We start from the raw sequence: 17,007 nt of genomic DNA on the forward strand, positions 1-17,007 counted from the left end.
ACCTAATGTAGAAATTTTTGGCTTTTTTGAATACCAAAATATTTTTGAAAAAAAAAAAATTTTTGAAAGTTTTAACAGTGGAACACCTTCATGACATATGATGTACAATTACATCATATGTCGTGTCCCTGCCTTTGATGTGGGCTCGCAATCTGGGCCTGCATCTTTCCAAGCAGATGATGGCCGATTTATTCCGCCATCATTTGCCTCTAGCAGCCTTAACACGCACTGGCAGGGGGGCGCGTAATTTCATGTACCCATCAGTGCACCCGTTACATGATCAGTAGGCACCTATGGGTTGTCATGACAACCAGGGATCTGCTTAAGATCCCCATACCTGTTATTATGACACTTTTATGAAAGCCAACATTTACCTAGCATTCATTTTCGTTACGCATAACTGATGCACCGCTATGTATCCTCCAAGCAAATAGATGATCGCAGCTTCAAGTTCCCTAAAGGAACTAACAAATACAGTAAAAAGGTAAGATAAAATGTTTTTAAAAATATGAAAAAATAAGAAAAATACAAAAGTTAAAATCACACCCTTTTTACTAAATTAAAAATAAAACAATTAGAAAAATTAAAAAAATACACATATTTGGTATCGCTGCATTCGTAAAAGTCTCATCTCTCAAAATATAAAATAAATTAATCTGATTGGTAAAGGGCATCATGAGAGAAAACCAAACAGTCCGGGATTTCAGTTTTCTGGCCACCACAACACTGCAATAAAATGCAATAAAAGGCGATCAAAACATTGTATCTATTCAAAAATGGTATCAGTAAAAATGTCATAACAGGGTGCAAAAAATAAGCCCTCAAACAGCCCCATACACAGGAAATGTCAGATGTCACATGTTACCGGTCTTGAAAAATGGAAACAAAAGCAGTTTTTTTTTCTTAAATTTCCAAATTTTTTTTAACCACTTAAATAAAAAATAAAATATATATATACTAGCTGCTGGCCCGATTCTAAAGCATCGGGTACTCTAGAATATGGCCAGCGGGAGACACCAATCAGCAACGCAGGATTTCAGTTACAGACAGACAGACACCATAAGACGATTATATACAGTATATATACACTCACTGGCCACTTTATTAGGTACACCTGTCCAACTGTGTGTTAAGACTTAATTTCTAATCAGCCAATCACATGGCGGCAACTCAGTGCATTTAGGCATGTAGACATGGTCAAGACAATCTCCTGCAGTTCAAACCGAGCATCAGTATGGGGAAGAAAGGTGATTTGAGTGCCTTTGAACGTGGCATGATTGTTGGTGCCAGAAGGGCTGGTCTGAGAATTTCAGAAACTGCTGATCTACTGGGATTTTCACGCACAACCATCTCTAGGGTTTACAGAGAATGGTCCGAAAAAGAAAAAAAATCCAGTGAGCGGCAGTTCTGTGGCCGGAAATGCCATGTTAATGCCAGAGGTCAGAGGAGAATGGGCAGACTGGTTCGAGCTGATAGAAAGGCAACAGTGACTCAAATTGCCACCCGTTACAACCAAGGTAGGCAGAAGAGCATCTCTGAACGCACAGTGCGTCGAACTTTGAGGCAGATGGGCTACAGCAGCAGAAGACCACACTGGGTACCACTCCTCTCAGCTAAGAACAGGAAACTGAGGCTACAATTTGCACAAGCTCATCGAAATTGGACAGTAGAAGATTGGAAAAACGTTGCCTGGTCTGATGAGTCTCGATTTCTGCTGCGACATTCGGATGGTAGGGTCAGAATTTGGCGTAAACAACATGAAAGCATGGATCCATCCTGCCTTGTATCAACGGTTCAGGCTGGTGGTGGTGGTGTCATGGTGTGGGGAATTTTTTCTGGGCACTCTTTGGGCCCCTTGGTACCAATTGAGCATCGTTGCAACGCCACAGCCTACCTGAGTATTGTTGCTGACCATGTCCATCCCTTTATGACCACAATGTACCCAACATCTGATGGCTACTTTCAGCAGGATAATGCGCCATGTCATAAAGCTCGAATCATCTCAGATTGGTTTCTTGAACATGACAATGAGTTTACTGTACTCAAATGGCCTCCTCAGTCACCAGATCTCAATCCAATAGAGCATCTTTGGGATGTGGTGGAACGGGAGATTCGCATCAGGGATGTGCAGCCGACAAATCTGCGCCAACTGTGTGATGCCATCATGTCAATATGGTCCAAAATCTCTGAGGAATGCTTCCAGCACCTTGTTGAATCTCTGCCACGAAGAATTGAGGCAGTTCTGAAGGCAAAAGGGGGTCCAACCCCTTACTAGCATGGTGTACCTAATAAAGTGGCCAGTGAGTGTATATATATATATATATATATATGTTTTGTAACTACATAATCATACCGAACTGGATAATCATATTGCCAGCTCAGTTTTACCATATAATGAACATGGTAAATAAAAAACAAATAAAACAATTCTGTAATTGTACTTTTTTTTGCAATTTCAACGCACTTGTAATTTTTTTTACACTTTACAGTGCATCACTTGGTAAAATGTATGCTGTCATTAGAAAGGACAATTCGTCCTGCTAAAAAAAACAAGCCCTCATACGGCTACGTGGATGGAAAAATAAAATGATGGCTCTCGAAGAAATGAAGGAAAAAAACAAAAACAAACAAAGGGAAAATAGCCCAGTCATGAAGGGGTTAAAGTATAAACATAATAATATTAAAAACAATAATAGGATCAGTATTTTATATTTCATTACATTTTTTTTTTTTACTCATTGGCCCTGGACCTTTACTTAATTTTCCACTGACAAAATATTCCAATTTTGGCTAAAGTAAACAATACAAGTTATGGAAAAGTCTCCATAGCGCTGTTTATTCTCAATGTCTATTTTAATAATTTACACATTTTTCGAAGCCAGCTAAGTGGTTATTACATTTCAGTTTCGTATATCACTCAGCGTTCTTGCAATGCCATATTATGACAAATATGTGACAAAACTGAAAAATAATTGTAAAAAAAATATTAGGACTAAATTAATCTTGTTACCAAACAGAACATTGATTTCCTGAGAATAAAAATGTCATTCTGTTCATTAATCACAAATTCTTTTTTTTCTCAAAATGTTATATGACTTCAGCATAGAAAAGATACTAATTTATTTTTTTTACGATAGCCTAGTAAAGCAATAGACGAATGCACTTTGGACTTTTTTAAATCCATACATAATAAAATAAATAAAACTTTAAGTAAATATTTAGATTTGTCTTCTATAATGACAGAACAATCCGTAAGCTAAAATTATTAAAAAAAAAAAAAGCTGGATCTAAAATATAAAACAAGTAACTAGAAATTCTAAACTACTATGTTTCTAGTCAACTTTTTAGCAACATTTTTCATCATTTTATTGAAATGTATCCCATATTACAGTAACAATAATATTAAAGTGGATGTCTCCATTCAAAAACCTTTTTCCTATAGGCTCAGGTAAAAAATCAAACTTAGGGTAGATTCACATGACCGATTTTTCCACGTCGTAGAAAAATGGTCTGTTTATTCTGATCAGACTTTGATCAGAGCGGCATCTGTTTTTCTCGGACTTGGAGAAAAAAAAATAAGTTTCTCCACCTTCTTCATTCTCTCAGTCAGTGAAAATCAGACCACACTTGAATGTCATTCAAGTGCAATCCAGCTGTTTTCATGGACCCATAGACTTCCATTGCCGATTTTGACCCCACACAGGGATCAAAATGGAACATATCTCCATTTTTTTTCAGGAACCATTCAGTCCGAGGAAAAAAATTGGACACATACACAGCCCCATAGAATATCATAAGTGAAAATCATGGCCAGCACTCCTCTGAAAAAAATTGTCTTGTGGCCGAGCCCTTAGCTTCACTTAAATTCCCCAGTTCCAATGCTATGTGTCTACCATTGCCCTGATCTTTGTTGTTTTCAATTACAGAGATTAATAACCCTGCTAATATAAACGGCACAAGTCGCTGAGCTCAGTAATTGGTTTCAGATTCTCAATGTGAGGTCTCACTGCGCTGGACCTGGGGAGGTTATGTAAAGCTTAGTTTGATTTTTTTTTAAAGCCTATGGGGAATTTTTTTTTTTACAATTGGGGACAATCAATTTAAAGGTTGCATAAAAATACAGCTACTGTACATACAGTTCTGAAAAAAAATATATTATTATTTTGGATATGCCTTTACAAAAATTTGTTAACATTTTATTTGTAGAAGACTCTAGTTACCAGTGGAAACTCTGAGTTTCCAGTGTTTATTCTTTTTTACACAACATTTTTAACCAACATTGAATTTCTCCATAAAAATTATATCAGTAATTTGCTTTCTTGCCAAATCTGTTATTTCCTGCAGTACACCCAATGATTATGCCAGTACAGTTTGTTGACAAGAGTCTTCTGTTTCTTATGAGTCTCATGTCCCGGTCATGTTGCCTTGTTGTTAGTCTCCCTTAATATGCAAGTACATTTTTATTCTCTTGGTTCCATAATGTAATCTATATTTTATATTTAAACCCATGTCCACATTTAGAAACTCTCCTCCCAAAGAACCAGATATGTGGTGCGCAAAACGAGTTACTGAATTTTTGAAGCATAAAATTCTGGGCCCTGTATTGTTCAACATCTTTATCAGCGATTTAGATGAAGGAATTGAGGGTAAACTGATTAAATTTGCTGATGACACAAAGCTAGGAGGGATAGCTAATACTAGAGGGGAGAGAGAGAGAGGATTCAAAAAGATTTAAATAAACTGGAGAAGTGGGCAGCAACTAACAGAATGGTTTTTAACAGGGAGAAATGCAAAGTACTACATCTGGGCAATAAAAATGAAAAAAGCATATATAGAATGGGAGGAATAGGGCTAAGTGACAGCACATGTGAAAAAGACTTGGGTATACTAATAGATCACAGACTGAATATGAGTCAACAGTGTGATGCAGCAGCAAAAAAGGCAAATGCAATTTTAGGATGTATTAACAGAAGCATACAGTCTAGATCACGTGAAGTCATTATTTCCCTCTACTCCTCTTTGGTCAGACCTCATCTGGAATATTGTGTCCAGTTTTGGGCACCACATTTTAAAAAAGACATCAACAAACTGGAGCAAGTTCAGAAAAGAGTGACCAGAATGGTGACAGGTCTGCAAACCCTGTCTTATGAGGAAAGGTTGCAGGATTTGGGAATGTTTAGTTTGCAAAAGAGAAGACTGAGAGGAGACTTAATAGCTGTCTACAAATATCTAAAGGGCTGTCACATTGTAGAAGGATCAACTTTATTCTCATTTGCACAAGGAAAGACTAGAAGCAATGGGATGAAACTGAATGGGAAGAGACACAGATTAGATATTAGAAAAAACTTTTTGACAGTTAGAGTGATCAATGAGTGGAACAGGCTGCCACGAGAAGTGGTGAGTTCTCCTTCAATGGAAGTCTTCAAACAGAGGCTGGACAGACATCTGACTGGGATGATTTAGCGAATCCTGCTTTGAGCAGGGGGTTGGACCAGATGGCCCAGGAGGTCCCTTCCAACTCTACGATTCTATGATTCTATGAAATGCCCCCTTTTTTGCACATTATACCACCATTCCCACCTACTAAATTCACTTACTCAGAATCCCAGAGTCACACACAGAAAACATTTGGGGAGTGCCGCTATTCCATGTCTGGTACTTGCATCCATCTCCATAATGGAATTCCAAAAGATCTGAGGTACCAAAGGAGGATCCTTAAAAAGCGTGATTTTTATTCCATGATTGTTCAAAAAAGACACAATAGTAAGACAAGGCAACATTTCCTTTTGTAGAAAATACAGCTTATTATTGTTGTGGGTTTTTTTTAATCATAATCTTTTGGTGCCTCAGATCTTTTGGAATTGTATTGTTTTGGACCCAGTAGGAGGCCCTACCGATAAAGCACAAAACCCATCAATGGTGCATGAGATTTTCCTCCACTGGAGTGTGAGGTTTTTCCCAACTCCATAATGGGTCAGATACTTGGCCAAGATATTTCCAAACAATGTGCATATACTGGTGGTTTTGAAAAATCGTGGTGTGTCACCACTCACCAGTCCAATCGTGGTGTTCTTTTTTTATGCACATTCCATGATACTATTTAACATATATTAGTTAATTTTGAAAGCTCTCCAAAATATTTTATCATTCCTCTCACACGCCCATGACATTTCTCATGAATAAAAACTGTAAACCTGGTGATGACTAGTATAAAAACTATAGACCAGGTGATGACTGGTATAAAAAAAAATCTTGACCAGGTGATGACTGGTATAAAAACTCTAGACCAGGTAATGACTAGTATAAAAACTCTTGATCAGGTGATGACTGGTGTAAAACCTCTAGACCAGGTGATGGCTGGTACAAAAATTCTTGAGCATGTGATGACTGGTGTAAAACCTCTAGACCAGGTGATGACTGGTATATAACCTCTAATCCAGGTGATTACTGGCATAAGAACTCTAGTCCAGGTGATTACTGGTATAAAACTCTTGACCAGGTAATGACTGATGTAAAAACCCCATGACTTTGAAAGAAACCACAAGTCATCTTATTGAAACCCTGCCACATTATCTGGTTAGCCGATATAAGTCACTTGAGTCTGGAATCAAAAGTACATTTTTAGTGGCAGGCTTTTAAAGCCAACATAGTAATATCAAAACACAAAAGAATATTTTTTTTTATATATACTTTTACTTTATTTTGGACTTTTTACACTCACTGGCCATGTGCACACGGATTCTTTTTGTTAATTTTTTTTAGGCAGAACCTCCAAGTTTTTGAGGAGTTTTGTATTTTTAAGGCGGATTTGAAGAGTTCCGTCTCAGTTTACACTCAGTGTCTGCTCCTAAACTCATTGGCTTTGTTTAAAAAAAAACCCTACATCTAAAGCTGTCAGAAAAACTGCGCTTATGACTCAAAACCATTATCCACCATTGGTTTACAAAAAATTCCATTAGGGTTCAGAAGAAATAAAAAACAATTTATTTAATGCGTATTTTTAAGAAACCAAGAATTTGAATATTATTTTTTTTTTAAAGTTCTTTTGCAAGCTATGAAAATCAGAAAACTGAAAAACTCTACTTCTGCGTTCTTTTGACCTGACATTCACAGAACTCATTGCAGCCGATTTAATACAACACTACAAGAAAAGTAATGTTTTTTTATTGTTTTTTTTTTCTATTTTTAAAGAGGTTGTCCAGACAGATAATATTGATCACGCATCCGTTCAATGGTCACATTCAGCCGCCACTGGAGCTTATAACAGGTGATCGCGAGGGTTTCGGATGTCAGGCTCAAGTGATCTGATATTGAAGACGTATTCTAAGGATAGATTATCAGTATCTCATGCCGGATAAAGCCAGCAAAGTCAGCTTTTTCTAACTATAAAAAAATCCAAAAATCCTCTAATGTGGGGTTGGATCCATTTATTTTGTCCTTTGAATCCATTCAGTTGAACATTAAAATCATTGGTAACAAAGCTCAGGTAGAATGGGTTTAAAAGGCTTCTGACTGCACGATCAGATCCCTTTTGTCAATCAACGAGGTAACCATGCTGGACCATCTTATTTGTTAGAATAAACAATCTTTGGCCAGTTGAAAAGTCTGAATTCGGGCATATCTTATTCCTACATTATTGTGTGCCAACATAAAGGGGTTATCCACCTTTGGTGCAATGTGTTTTTTTTTACTTAAATGCATATATTTGGGGATAAAAATTATTTTTGCAAAATGTTGTACCACTTGGCTTTTACAAGCTCTTGTTTCCCTGCACATTCTATTCTGATGTGGTCTGTGTGGACAAAGCATTTAAAGGCGTTGTCCACTACTCGACCAATACCTTTTCATCGCGTATATTTCCCCCTTATAATATAATAACACTTATACTCACCTCTGGTGCTGGTGCAGTTCTAGCAATGTTGGCATTGTCTCTTCCAGGGATCACATGACATTATTGTGTCATGGGATCCCTGAGGCCAGTCAGCTCTGGCTTCTCTTTCTCTCCCGTGCCTTCAGATGTATCACATACAGTACATCTGGAGGAATTAAGAGAGCAGAAGCTCTCACTTCCTCTGGATTTATGTGATTTTTCAGAAGGCGGGGAGAGTGAAGCAGCCACTGATTGGCCTCAGGGATCACGTGACACAATAATGTCATGTGATCCCTGAAAGAGACAATGCCAACATTGCTAGAACTGCACTGGCACCAGAGATGAGTATAAGTGTTATTATATTATACAGGGGAAACATACGGGCTGAAAAGTTGTTGGTCAAGTAGCGGACAACGCCTTTAAAGGAAAGGAATATTACCGTACTACTAGCCTATTTGCCAACAATCTTCTTGTGAACCCGACTGGAAAAGGGTTAGTAAAACACTCACAAAAGGTCAGAATTTTTGGGCCTTTCTGAATATTTTGAGGATCTTTTGATGGCATAGCCTAATGTCCCAGAGTTTGTTGGTGAGTATGTACTTGAGTTAATAGTTAAATGACTATATAGCAATACTACTTAGTCCACATTAGTGAGGGGTAAAATGCTTTACAGAAAGAAGATTGCATCAGATAGTTTTCTTTTCGTACACACTCCAGTATTTCTTTTTACCAGGTAAGTGATCATGCGTTGGGTCTAAAAAGATGAAAAAAATAAAAAGCTGATAAATATTTCTATATATTACATGCATATACTCTAGCATAGCATAGATTGTAGTTTTATTTTTTCTAGGAATGCATTATTTAGTGTTGTGTTTTTAATCTGGCCCTGGTTGTGTTACCGAATGAACATGTTCTCGGCTAGCCTCTGCTGGTACTTACCCTATAGATGGAAAATGAAAACTGTATTCTGGTCCTATCAGACTTTCAAGGATATATATAATTTCTCCTAAGTACTTTTCAATATGTCTGATTCCCAGACAAGTGTGTAAGAATAGATAAGTCACTCATTCTGCATGCTCTTCTGAAAAAAAAAAATAAAAGCAAGAGACAAACAACACGCATGCGTCTGAAACACATTCACATCTCTGCTCTGTAAGATGTGAATGGCACTTCGATAAAAACAATTTCTCTGTTTTAATTTAACTCCCATGAGCATGACGTTGAGTTACTTCACTGACGTTTTATTGTATCTTTTTTTATGTTGTCTTAAAGTTTTGTAAAGATTTTTTTTCAAATATCTCCCAAAAATGAGATCTTTGTAAATGATTCAATTTGATTATAGATTGGTAACAAATTGGATTTTTAATAATTCCAAAAAAAAGCAGATCAGTGAAGAAACTCAAGATGATCTCCCAAATTTCTACACTACAGAATGAAATGGTTGAACCTTGAATTCTGAGCATGACCTCAGATACCTTGATTTGCATTGTAAAGGGAACATGTTTCTTTTTAGAATTTTTGAATTCCACTTTTATCTCCTCATTGTTGTTGACTATTTTAGATGCGCACAGTTCTCTTTACAATGGCCTTTCCTTTGAACCTTTGCATTAGAAAAATCTGGGGGACGCAAAAACATTATTTGAAATTTTTCCAAATTTTGTCATGAACTGATTTTTTTTTCTGATTTTCTTTTTTTTTTATTGTACCTAAAGGCATTTGCTTGGTGGTCAGACTTAATGGTAGAACATGCAGAGACATTCCTTTCCCTTTTTGCCGTGGATATGGATGCAGCTTTGGAGGTGCAGCCACCAGACACCTGGGACAGCTTTCCATTGTTTCAGCTCCTGAATGATTTCCTCCGTACTGACTGTATGTATTTTTTTTTTACATTATGGTTTACTTTCATTTTTCAGCATGTAAATTAATGATGAGCGAGCGTGCTCGGATAAAGTGTTATCCGAGCATGCTCGTGTACCAATAGAATATCTTGGGCGTGTTCGAACAATTTGTGAGTTGCAGCGGCTGCATGTCTCAACAGATGCAACCAGGGCCGGACTGGCCATCTGGCAATTCTGGCAAATGCCAGAAGGGCCTGTCTTGGCGTGGGCTATCTTATCTGCTAAGTTGTTAACAGAATCGGTGTTCTCAAGACACCCCTACTGTTAAGAATTGTAACTGAGCACAAAGTCGCTGACTCCGTTACTTACCCCAGCAGGCCACGTGTATCATTAGAAATATTGGTCTTGTAGTAAATCTTCCTTTCCGCCAACCAGGCTAATATTAGTAATATATCCCCATCTGGTGCTTGGGGACGGGGACAACATGGGTCTGTGCGATTTCAAATGCAAGGATTGAATTTCAGTCCCAGTCCGTACTTGGGCGCAACACATGCAGAGATTGCCTGTTTGTTATCAATCCCTGCATGCGTTGTGGCTGTTGAACAGTCGTGAGACATGCAGCTGCGGGGACTTGAACATACGCCGAAGTCACTCAATTAGCACACGAGCGTGCTCAGATAACAACTTATCGGAACACATTCACTCATCACTAATTATATTTTAATTCAGAATTCTAAGAAAAAAAAAGTGTCACTAAACATGATTCAAAAATATATCATGAACTGAAGGGGAAAATCATACAACAAAAAATACAAAATGCTTTATCAAGATTTATCTAGATACAACTTTGTGCTTGTTCTTGGTGATCCGGAGATGGATTGATGTTATAGTGTAGTATGAGATTTTCTATGTATAGTATGGTAAAGTTCTACTAGAATTTTAATGTACGAATTTACATAATTCGTTGATGCTTTTTACAATTTTTGTTTTGTTCTTTTGCTCTTTTTATTATATTTGTTACTATATTTGTTAAATTATTATATGCTATATTTTTTATTGCTGATTTTGATAATATCAGCAGTAATCATGATTATAATATTATTACTTATAATAAGACAAGGTTTATAAGAGGTGTATTTTTTAGAGCTTTTGTATTGCAGAACTACAGTGATAGGTTGTACTGATGTGTAGGCTTTGGCCAGATACACAGCCGTACACTCTTCTTCCAAACCAAAAACCATGAAAATTGTTCGAAAAATTCTCTAGCACCAATATAAATTCTCTTTTTTTTACATCAGTTCATAACCAGCATGTATTTACCAACACAGGAGTCATTTTCAAGTTCATCAAATCTTAGTGTGGGTCGTTAGATGGTTAATATGTTCTGTTGCCAGTAAAAAAGAAACGATATGGATGTAGATGAATCTTCTTAGCTTCTTAATGTGGCACAAATTAAGTCACGGGCAACTTTATCATGTCAGATGTAAATATCTTCACTCTTTTGAGTTTTAGGCCACGTTCACACCTTCAGTATTTGTTCAGTATTTTACATCAGTATTTGCAAACCAAAATCAGGAGAGGAGCAATTAGAGGAAAAGTCTAATTGAAACACGTCACCACTTCTGTATTTATCATCCACTCTGGGTTTTCGCATACAAATACTGATGTAAAATACTGACCAAATACTGAACGTGTGAACGTGGCCTTAAAATGAGAATATCAATTGACTTCCATTACTAAATCCCTGCTGTCTTGCTTTAGTCAAGGCCATAGAGCAAAACACTTAGACATGCTCAGGGTACTCATGAATAATTTATAGGAAATGGCCTACAAGAGCTTATTGTCAGTAACAGGTCAGTGGAGATAGTCTTTTAATGCAGATTTACTTGCCTCTCTATTTATCTAATACATGTTCATGGGAGGATAGCACTAATTCAGTTTCATCTCCTACAGGGCGAGAAAACGCAAGTACCTGTCTATAAACTGAAACATAAAGTTGTATTAAATTGTTATAAGAAAAAGAGTCTAATTTTTAGTTGAAACACAAATTAGTGAAAATAATAAATAATATATAAAAAGTGATACTATAATATATAGGAGTAATGTCAAAATTAGAAATACAAATAAATGTAGAAAATAAAAAATATATAAAATTTGAAATGAGATAAACATGCAAGAGTTAAAAAAAGGACTAAAAGGAAACTATATCAAAGCAAAAATTTTGGGCCACGCCATTTTTTGCAGAAAAATTTGTGATTTTAACCCTCTCTAACCACTTGTGAAAGTGGGTTTGTTTATCTGTGCAAATGCGCTTTAAGCCGGATTTAGTCATTGTGACTTTTTGAAAAGAGAAAATTTGCACAAAAAGTTGCAAACTTGCTCCGGTAGGAGGGGCAGAGTAAAGAGTGGAAAATCAGCTCAAGACCGCTAATAATAACTTTATAGCCAATGTGTTAAAAAAAAAAAGAAAATATGATAAAATTTTGAAAGGTGAAGGTTATTGTATACATCAAGAAGAAAGTTCTAAAAGCAATGTTAAAACAAATATTGCTTTGAATACTTGATTTCTTTATTTAAAGAATGCTCTTAAATAGTGACGAGCGAGTATACTCATTGCTCGGGTTTTCCCGAGCATGCTCGGGTGTCCTCCAAGTATTTTTACGTGCTCGGAGATTAAGTTTGTGTCGAAGCAGCTGCAGGATTTGCGGTTGCTGGACAGCCTGAATACATGTGGGGATTCCCTAACAAACAGGCATTCCTCACATGTATTCAGCCTGTCTAGCAGCCACAAATCATGCAGCTGCGTCGACACAAATTAAATCTCCGAGCACGCCAAAATACTCGGAGGATACCCGAGCATGCTCGGGAAAAACCCGAGCAACGAGTATACTCGCTCATCACTACTGTTAAATTGTTCTCACCGTTTTGACTTGTTGCATCAGTGTCCTATAGAAATGGTAAAATTTGGTGGCATATTTGTGGAACTCAAAGTCGGTGTGCACTAAAAAAAAATCATACTGCATAAAAGTGCCTTTCAGCCAGTCAGTTCTCACGTCCCCCAACAGATCATGATTTCCTTAGTATTGCACAGGTGAGAGAACTGGTAACAAATTTTGATGCCTTTATAATAATTTACCGACATAAGGAGACTTATAGGCCATGCAATGCTCTTCTGGAAATGTAAATTTGCAAATAACCTCTTCGGAAAGAAAGCGTACTTGATTTATATTGACACCTATTGGATGTAGCAATCCTCAAAATCAGTATAGAACCTTTAACAAGCCTTGCCATATGACTTAGGATAAGACACCAAACCAGAAATCCATTCTTAGACATATGTTTTGGGGCGTTTACCCCTACTCATTGAAAAGCAGTAGATCTGATTGGCTAGATGAGAGGCCTCTGACTGGGGTCTAAGTGGATACCTTTCTCATTGAGGAGGAGAGTTCTAAGCCAGTGCAAGGAGACTTATAGGCCATGCCATGCTCCTATGGGAATATAAATATGCAAATAGTTTCTTTAGCGAGAAAGATAAGTTGATCTCTAGTGCCACCTATTGGAAGTAGCAATCCTAAAAGTCAATGTCGACCCTTTAACTTGCCTTGCCACATGATTTAGGATAAAAGTCCATCCAGAATCTCAATTTGCAGACACGCTTTCCGAAAGCGTAACTGGCACAGCTGCAATTATGAACGGGCACCATGTTGCAAACACGAACAAAGTCTTTCTACTCTTTAAAATACCAATCGCATTTTCTGATTTTTGGCTCCACAGTGGCCAATGCCTCAATGGGAAAATTCAAACCTTTTGTATCCGTTCAGAAACAAAATCGACAGTAGTATAGGTGTCTTTGCTCCAATATAAATGGAAGTAATGATGCTACTATGAACAGAACCTTATGTGTATGGTCTCCAAAATAAAAAGGAAAATAAATAAATGAACGCCAAAAATTTGCCGAAACCAAAATAATGTAAAAAAAAAAAAAAAAGAAGTCACTGTGAACCCAGACTCACTTCTGTACTGTTTAGGTTTTGCAATAAAAGATCTCTTTTAATCTGCTCCATAAAAAATAGGAATATATTGTAAATTGTCCAATTATGTGTGTGCGATGGCCTCTAACAGCGACCTCAAATTATTGGATTTGAATTACAAGATCCTCCTTTCTCCTAAGCAACTCCATCTGCTAGACTACTAGGAACGGGTAGTATTTGCTGCACTAAGAAATCTGCCATCTGCTAATCTAAAGATAATTTGCTGCCTTTTGCCTGCTGTCTTGAAAGTATCAGAAGCCAATTTTCAGAACCATTGCTTTTTTTTTCCCCCCCGAAATATGTCTAATTTAAATGATTTGTTAAATTATGCTTTGCATTACATACTGAAAAATAGAATTGGTTTATTGCAACAAAACACATCTGTGACTTTTTTTTTTTTTTTCTTCCCCTGATTTACTTAACATTTCACACTTTCATAGTTTATTATGTAAATGGATTTCCAAAATGAAGCAAAAAAAAAAAAATTAGTCTATCTGGATAGCAGAATATTAATGTTAATATCACAGTTAATTGTTGGGATGTGGATTCAGTCAGACTGATTAAAATAAGGGTCAGTTTAAAGATACGAAGAGATTGTGTCTGCACAAATACACTTGGTTTTATAATGTTGCTGTTCATGTTCTCTATGGCTCTTTCATACTTTTGGAGCTAGTCCTAATATTAAAGGGAACATGCCACCTGATTCATGCTACCCAAACCTCAGGCAGCATGAATCAGAGCCTGGCTGGAAGATTGCAGCCAAGTATACTTGTCCTTGAAATGCTCTGGTGTTTTATAAATTATATACTTTGAATATTCGGCTGGGGACCATAGCCGAAGACCAGACTAGTGCAACACCGCCACCCACCAGCTCTTCCCTGATTTACAGGTTTCTACTTCATGTGTACGTAGGGAGAGGCCAGGCAATCACTTGCAATAGCACTGGAAAGAACAGTGTCAGGCTAGTCTCGTCTCTAGCTATGGTCCACATCCGGAACGGTAAAATATCTTTTCTCTGAAACACCTTATTATTTCAGCAAGGCAGAGGAGTCATCAGACTATTCTTGTCTCCAGCTATGGTCCACGTCGGAATCTGTAAAATATATTTTCTCTGAAGCACCTTAGCGTTTCAGCAAGGCAGGGGAGGCATCAGACTAATCTTTTCTCCAGCTATGGTCCACGTTGGAATCTGTAAAATATATTTTTTCTGAAACACCATAGCGTTTCAGAGAAAATACCTGGCTGCAATAGTGCCAAAGTCCCCACAGTTTAGCAGCATGACTCTGATGCCAGGTTCCCTATAAGAGGTAATGCCATAATGAACACGTAAAGTATATGTCTGATTACTTGGAGTTCCAATGCTTAAACACCCTCGATCACTAGAATGGGGTCCCAATTAGTTAGTGTAGTGACACAGGGACAGTGTCACTGGGGTTAAGCCTGGGGCGCTAACAGGGGAGGTGCGCCACTAGACAGAGTGTGCGGAGACCAAGGAGCAAAGTGCGCACAGTACATGAGCTTAGCCAGTCATATGATCACAGGGGATGGATCTGGCTTGTCACCTGACCACAGGGGGTGGAGCTACCCCGCATTAGGACAGGGAGCTGACCGAGAGCACAGAATACAAGGGACAAAACCAATGACGAAGTCAGAGAGCAAAGCCGAGGGTCGGAAGCCAGATGGGAGCGAGGTAACCGGGGACAAGACAGACAAATAACCAGAGGCAAGCCAAGGGGTCAGATAACCAGGAGGGACAAGTCAGTACCAAGCAGAAAGACAGAGGCAATAGTCAGGGGCAAACCTGGTCGTACACAGCAAACAGACACAAGCAGAGCAACAACAATACAGAGAGTAACCTGGGTCAACGACCTCAAACCAAGTAGGCGGAAGTATCACCGACACTGAACCCAGAAACTACCAGCATTAAATAGCCACCCCAGAACCAAAGAGAGGCGGACAGACTTAACCCTGACCTGACCAGGATGGAGCCAGAATCACCCCGTTCTGAGTCATGACAGTTAGTTCCTCTTGGCTGCATGACCCTGTTGAAAATGAGTTTTCATGTATGAGTACGTGTCCTGCCACTCCACTCAATGTTTATCGGTCCAATTGTTTCTGTAAGCTTTAATGACATTAAATGAAGCAGCACTGCTCTTGTTTGACCACCACTGAAACTCCTCCTTATCGAGGCCATGCTTTGAACAGGACTGGGTGGTTTGATACCCATGTTCTAATGATCTATGTGTGGTCCCAGCAGTGGAACCTACTTCAGTTAATAACTTATCTCCGATTAAATGTATGTATTAATTTCAATATGAGTGCAAAGACCATTTATGAGTTCAAACTAAAGACTTTTAGGCACTCTATGGGCCACCACATGGTGCCTTTGTGAGGCACAGTATTCTTAAGGTCCTCATACACAGTAAGGTCCCCATAATCATTAATTAGAGTCATCTCGATCTGACAATTTTAATGGGAGCATCCAGCCATCAAATATGTATTGTGTCCTCCCAACTTTCCGTCAACAAATAATATAGGCAAAGAAAGGATCCAGCAGTTGAAATTTCACCCACCGATCCTTTTGATATCCTAAGAGATAAGTCGCTGCCCTATCATTCTAGCAGCATCTCTCTCATTGAGAAGAAAGGAACGATCAGCTGTGTATTCCTTTCTATGGTTGGAATTAGGAGAAATAGCTGTCCTGCAGCAATTGTGGAGCCAAAAGCTTTCTACCGAGGGGACTTTAGCAAGAATATACTATGCAATTCATTTAGTGGAATATTAAAACCATAATCATTGACAAGACCATATGCATGAGACATGTAATTGTTTTATTTAAGCCAAATTTAAGATTGGATTAAAAAATGTACACAAACAACTATATATGTCCTATATATAGCAACTTTTGGATATACAGATTGAGCTTGGGGAGAGGAAGCAAAATAAAAAAATCATGAAAAATGCAAATGAGATTGAAGACAAGTTTCATTTCTATCATTATTCCTGTCGCCATTAGTTAAAATAATAGTGGTGCCCTAGAGCGAGCATGATGCAAATTAGAGCCTAGTGCAGTATTCATTTAAATGTGTGTTTTTGCTGTGTCCACTCATGTACAGAGGTAAAGAAGAGAATGGCTCATCATTATTGTCTATTTACAAGTTAGATGTTCTGTAGAACAGTTCAAATGTTAGTTGCTTCTCTCAGTTTCATATCAGGACTTGACATCCCGACTACTTATACCTGTTGTGACATGTGGGTGATCATCTGG

At 37.8% G+C, this 17,007-nt stretch overlaps 1 protein-coding gene across 17 annotated transcripts in view; it reads left to right on the forward strand.

Annotated features, from left to right (window-relative positions):
- CADPS (calcium dependent secretion activator) overlaps positions 1-17,007 on the forward strand; it is a 482,209-nt gene that overhangs the window by 349,262 nt on the left and 115,940 nt on the right. For all 17 annotated transcript variants that reach the window (XM_073569792.1, XM_073569796.1, XM_073569794.1 and 14 more), the window contains one exon: positions 9,583-9,739. In XM_073569792.1, coding sequence (XP_073425893.1) covers positions 9,583-9,739 — 157 coding nt within the window. The remainder of the gene's footprint in view (positions 1-9,582; positions 9,740-17,007) is intronic.

Source organism: Dendrobates tinctorius, unplaced genomic scaffold, assembly GCF_039654945.1.
Source record: "Dendrobates tinctorius isolate UK_male_01 unplaced genomic scaffold, ASM3965494v1 ptg000027l, whole genome shotgun sequence".
Lineage (NCBI taxonomy): Eukaryota > Metazoa > Chordata > Amphibia > Anura > Dendrobatidae > Dendrobates > Dendrobates tinctorius.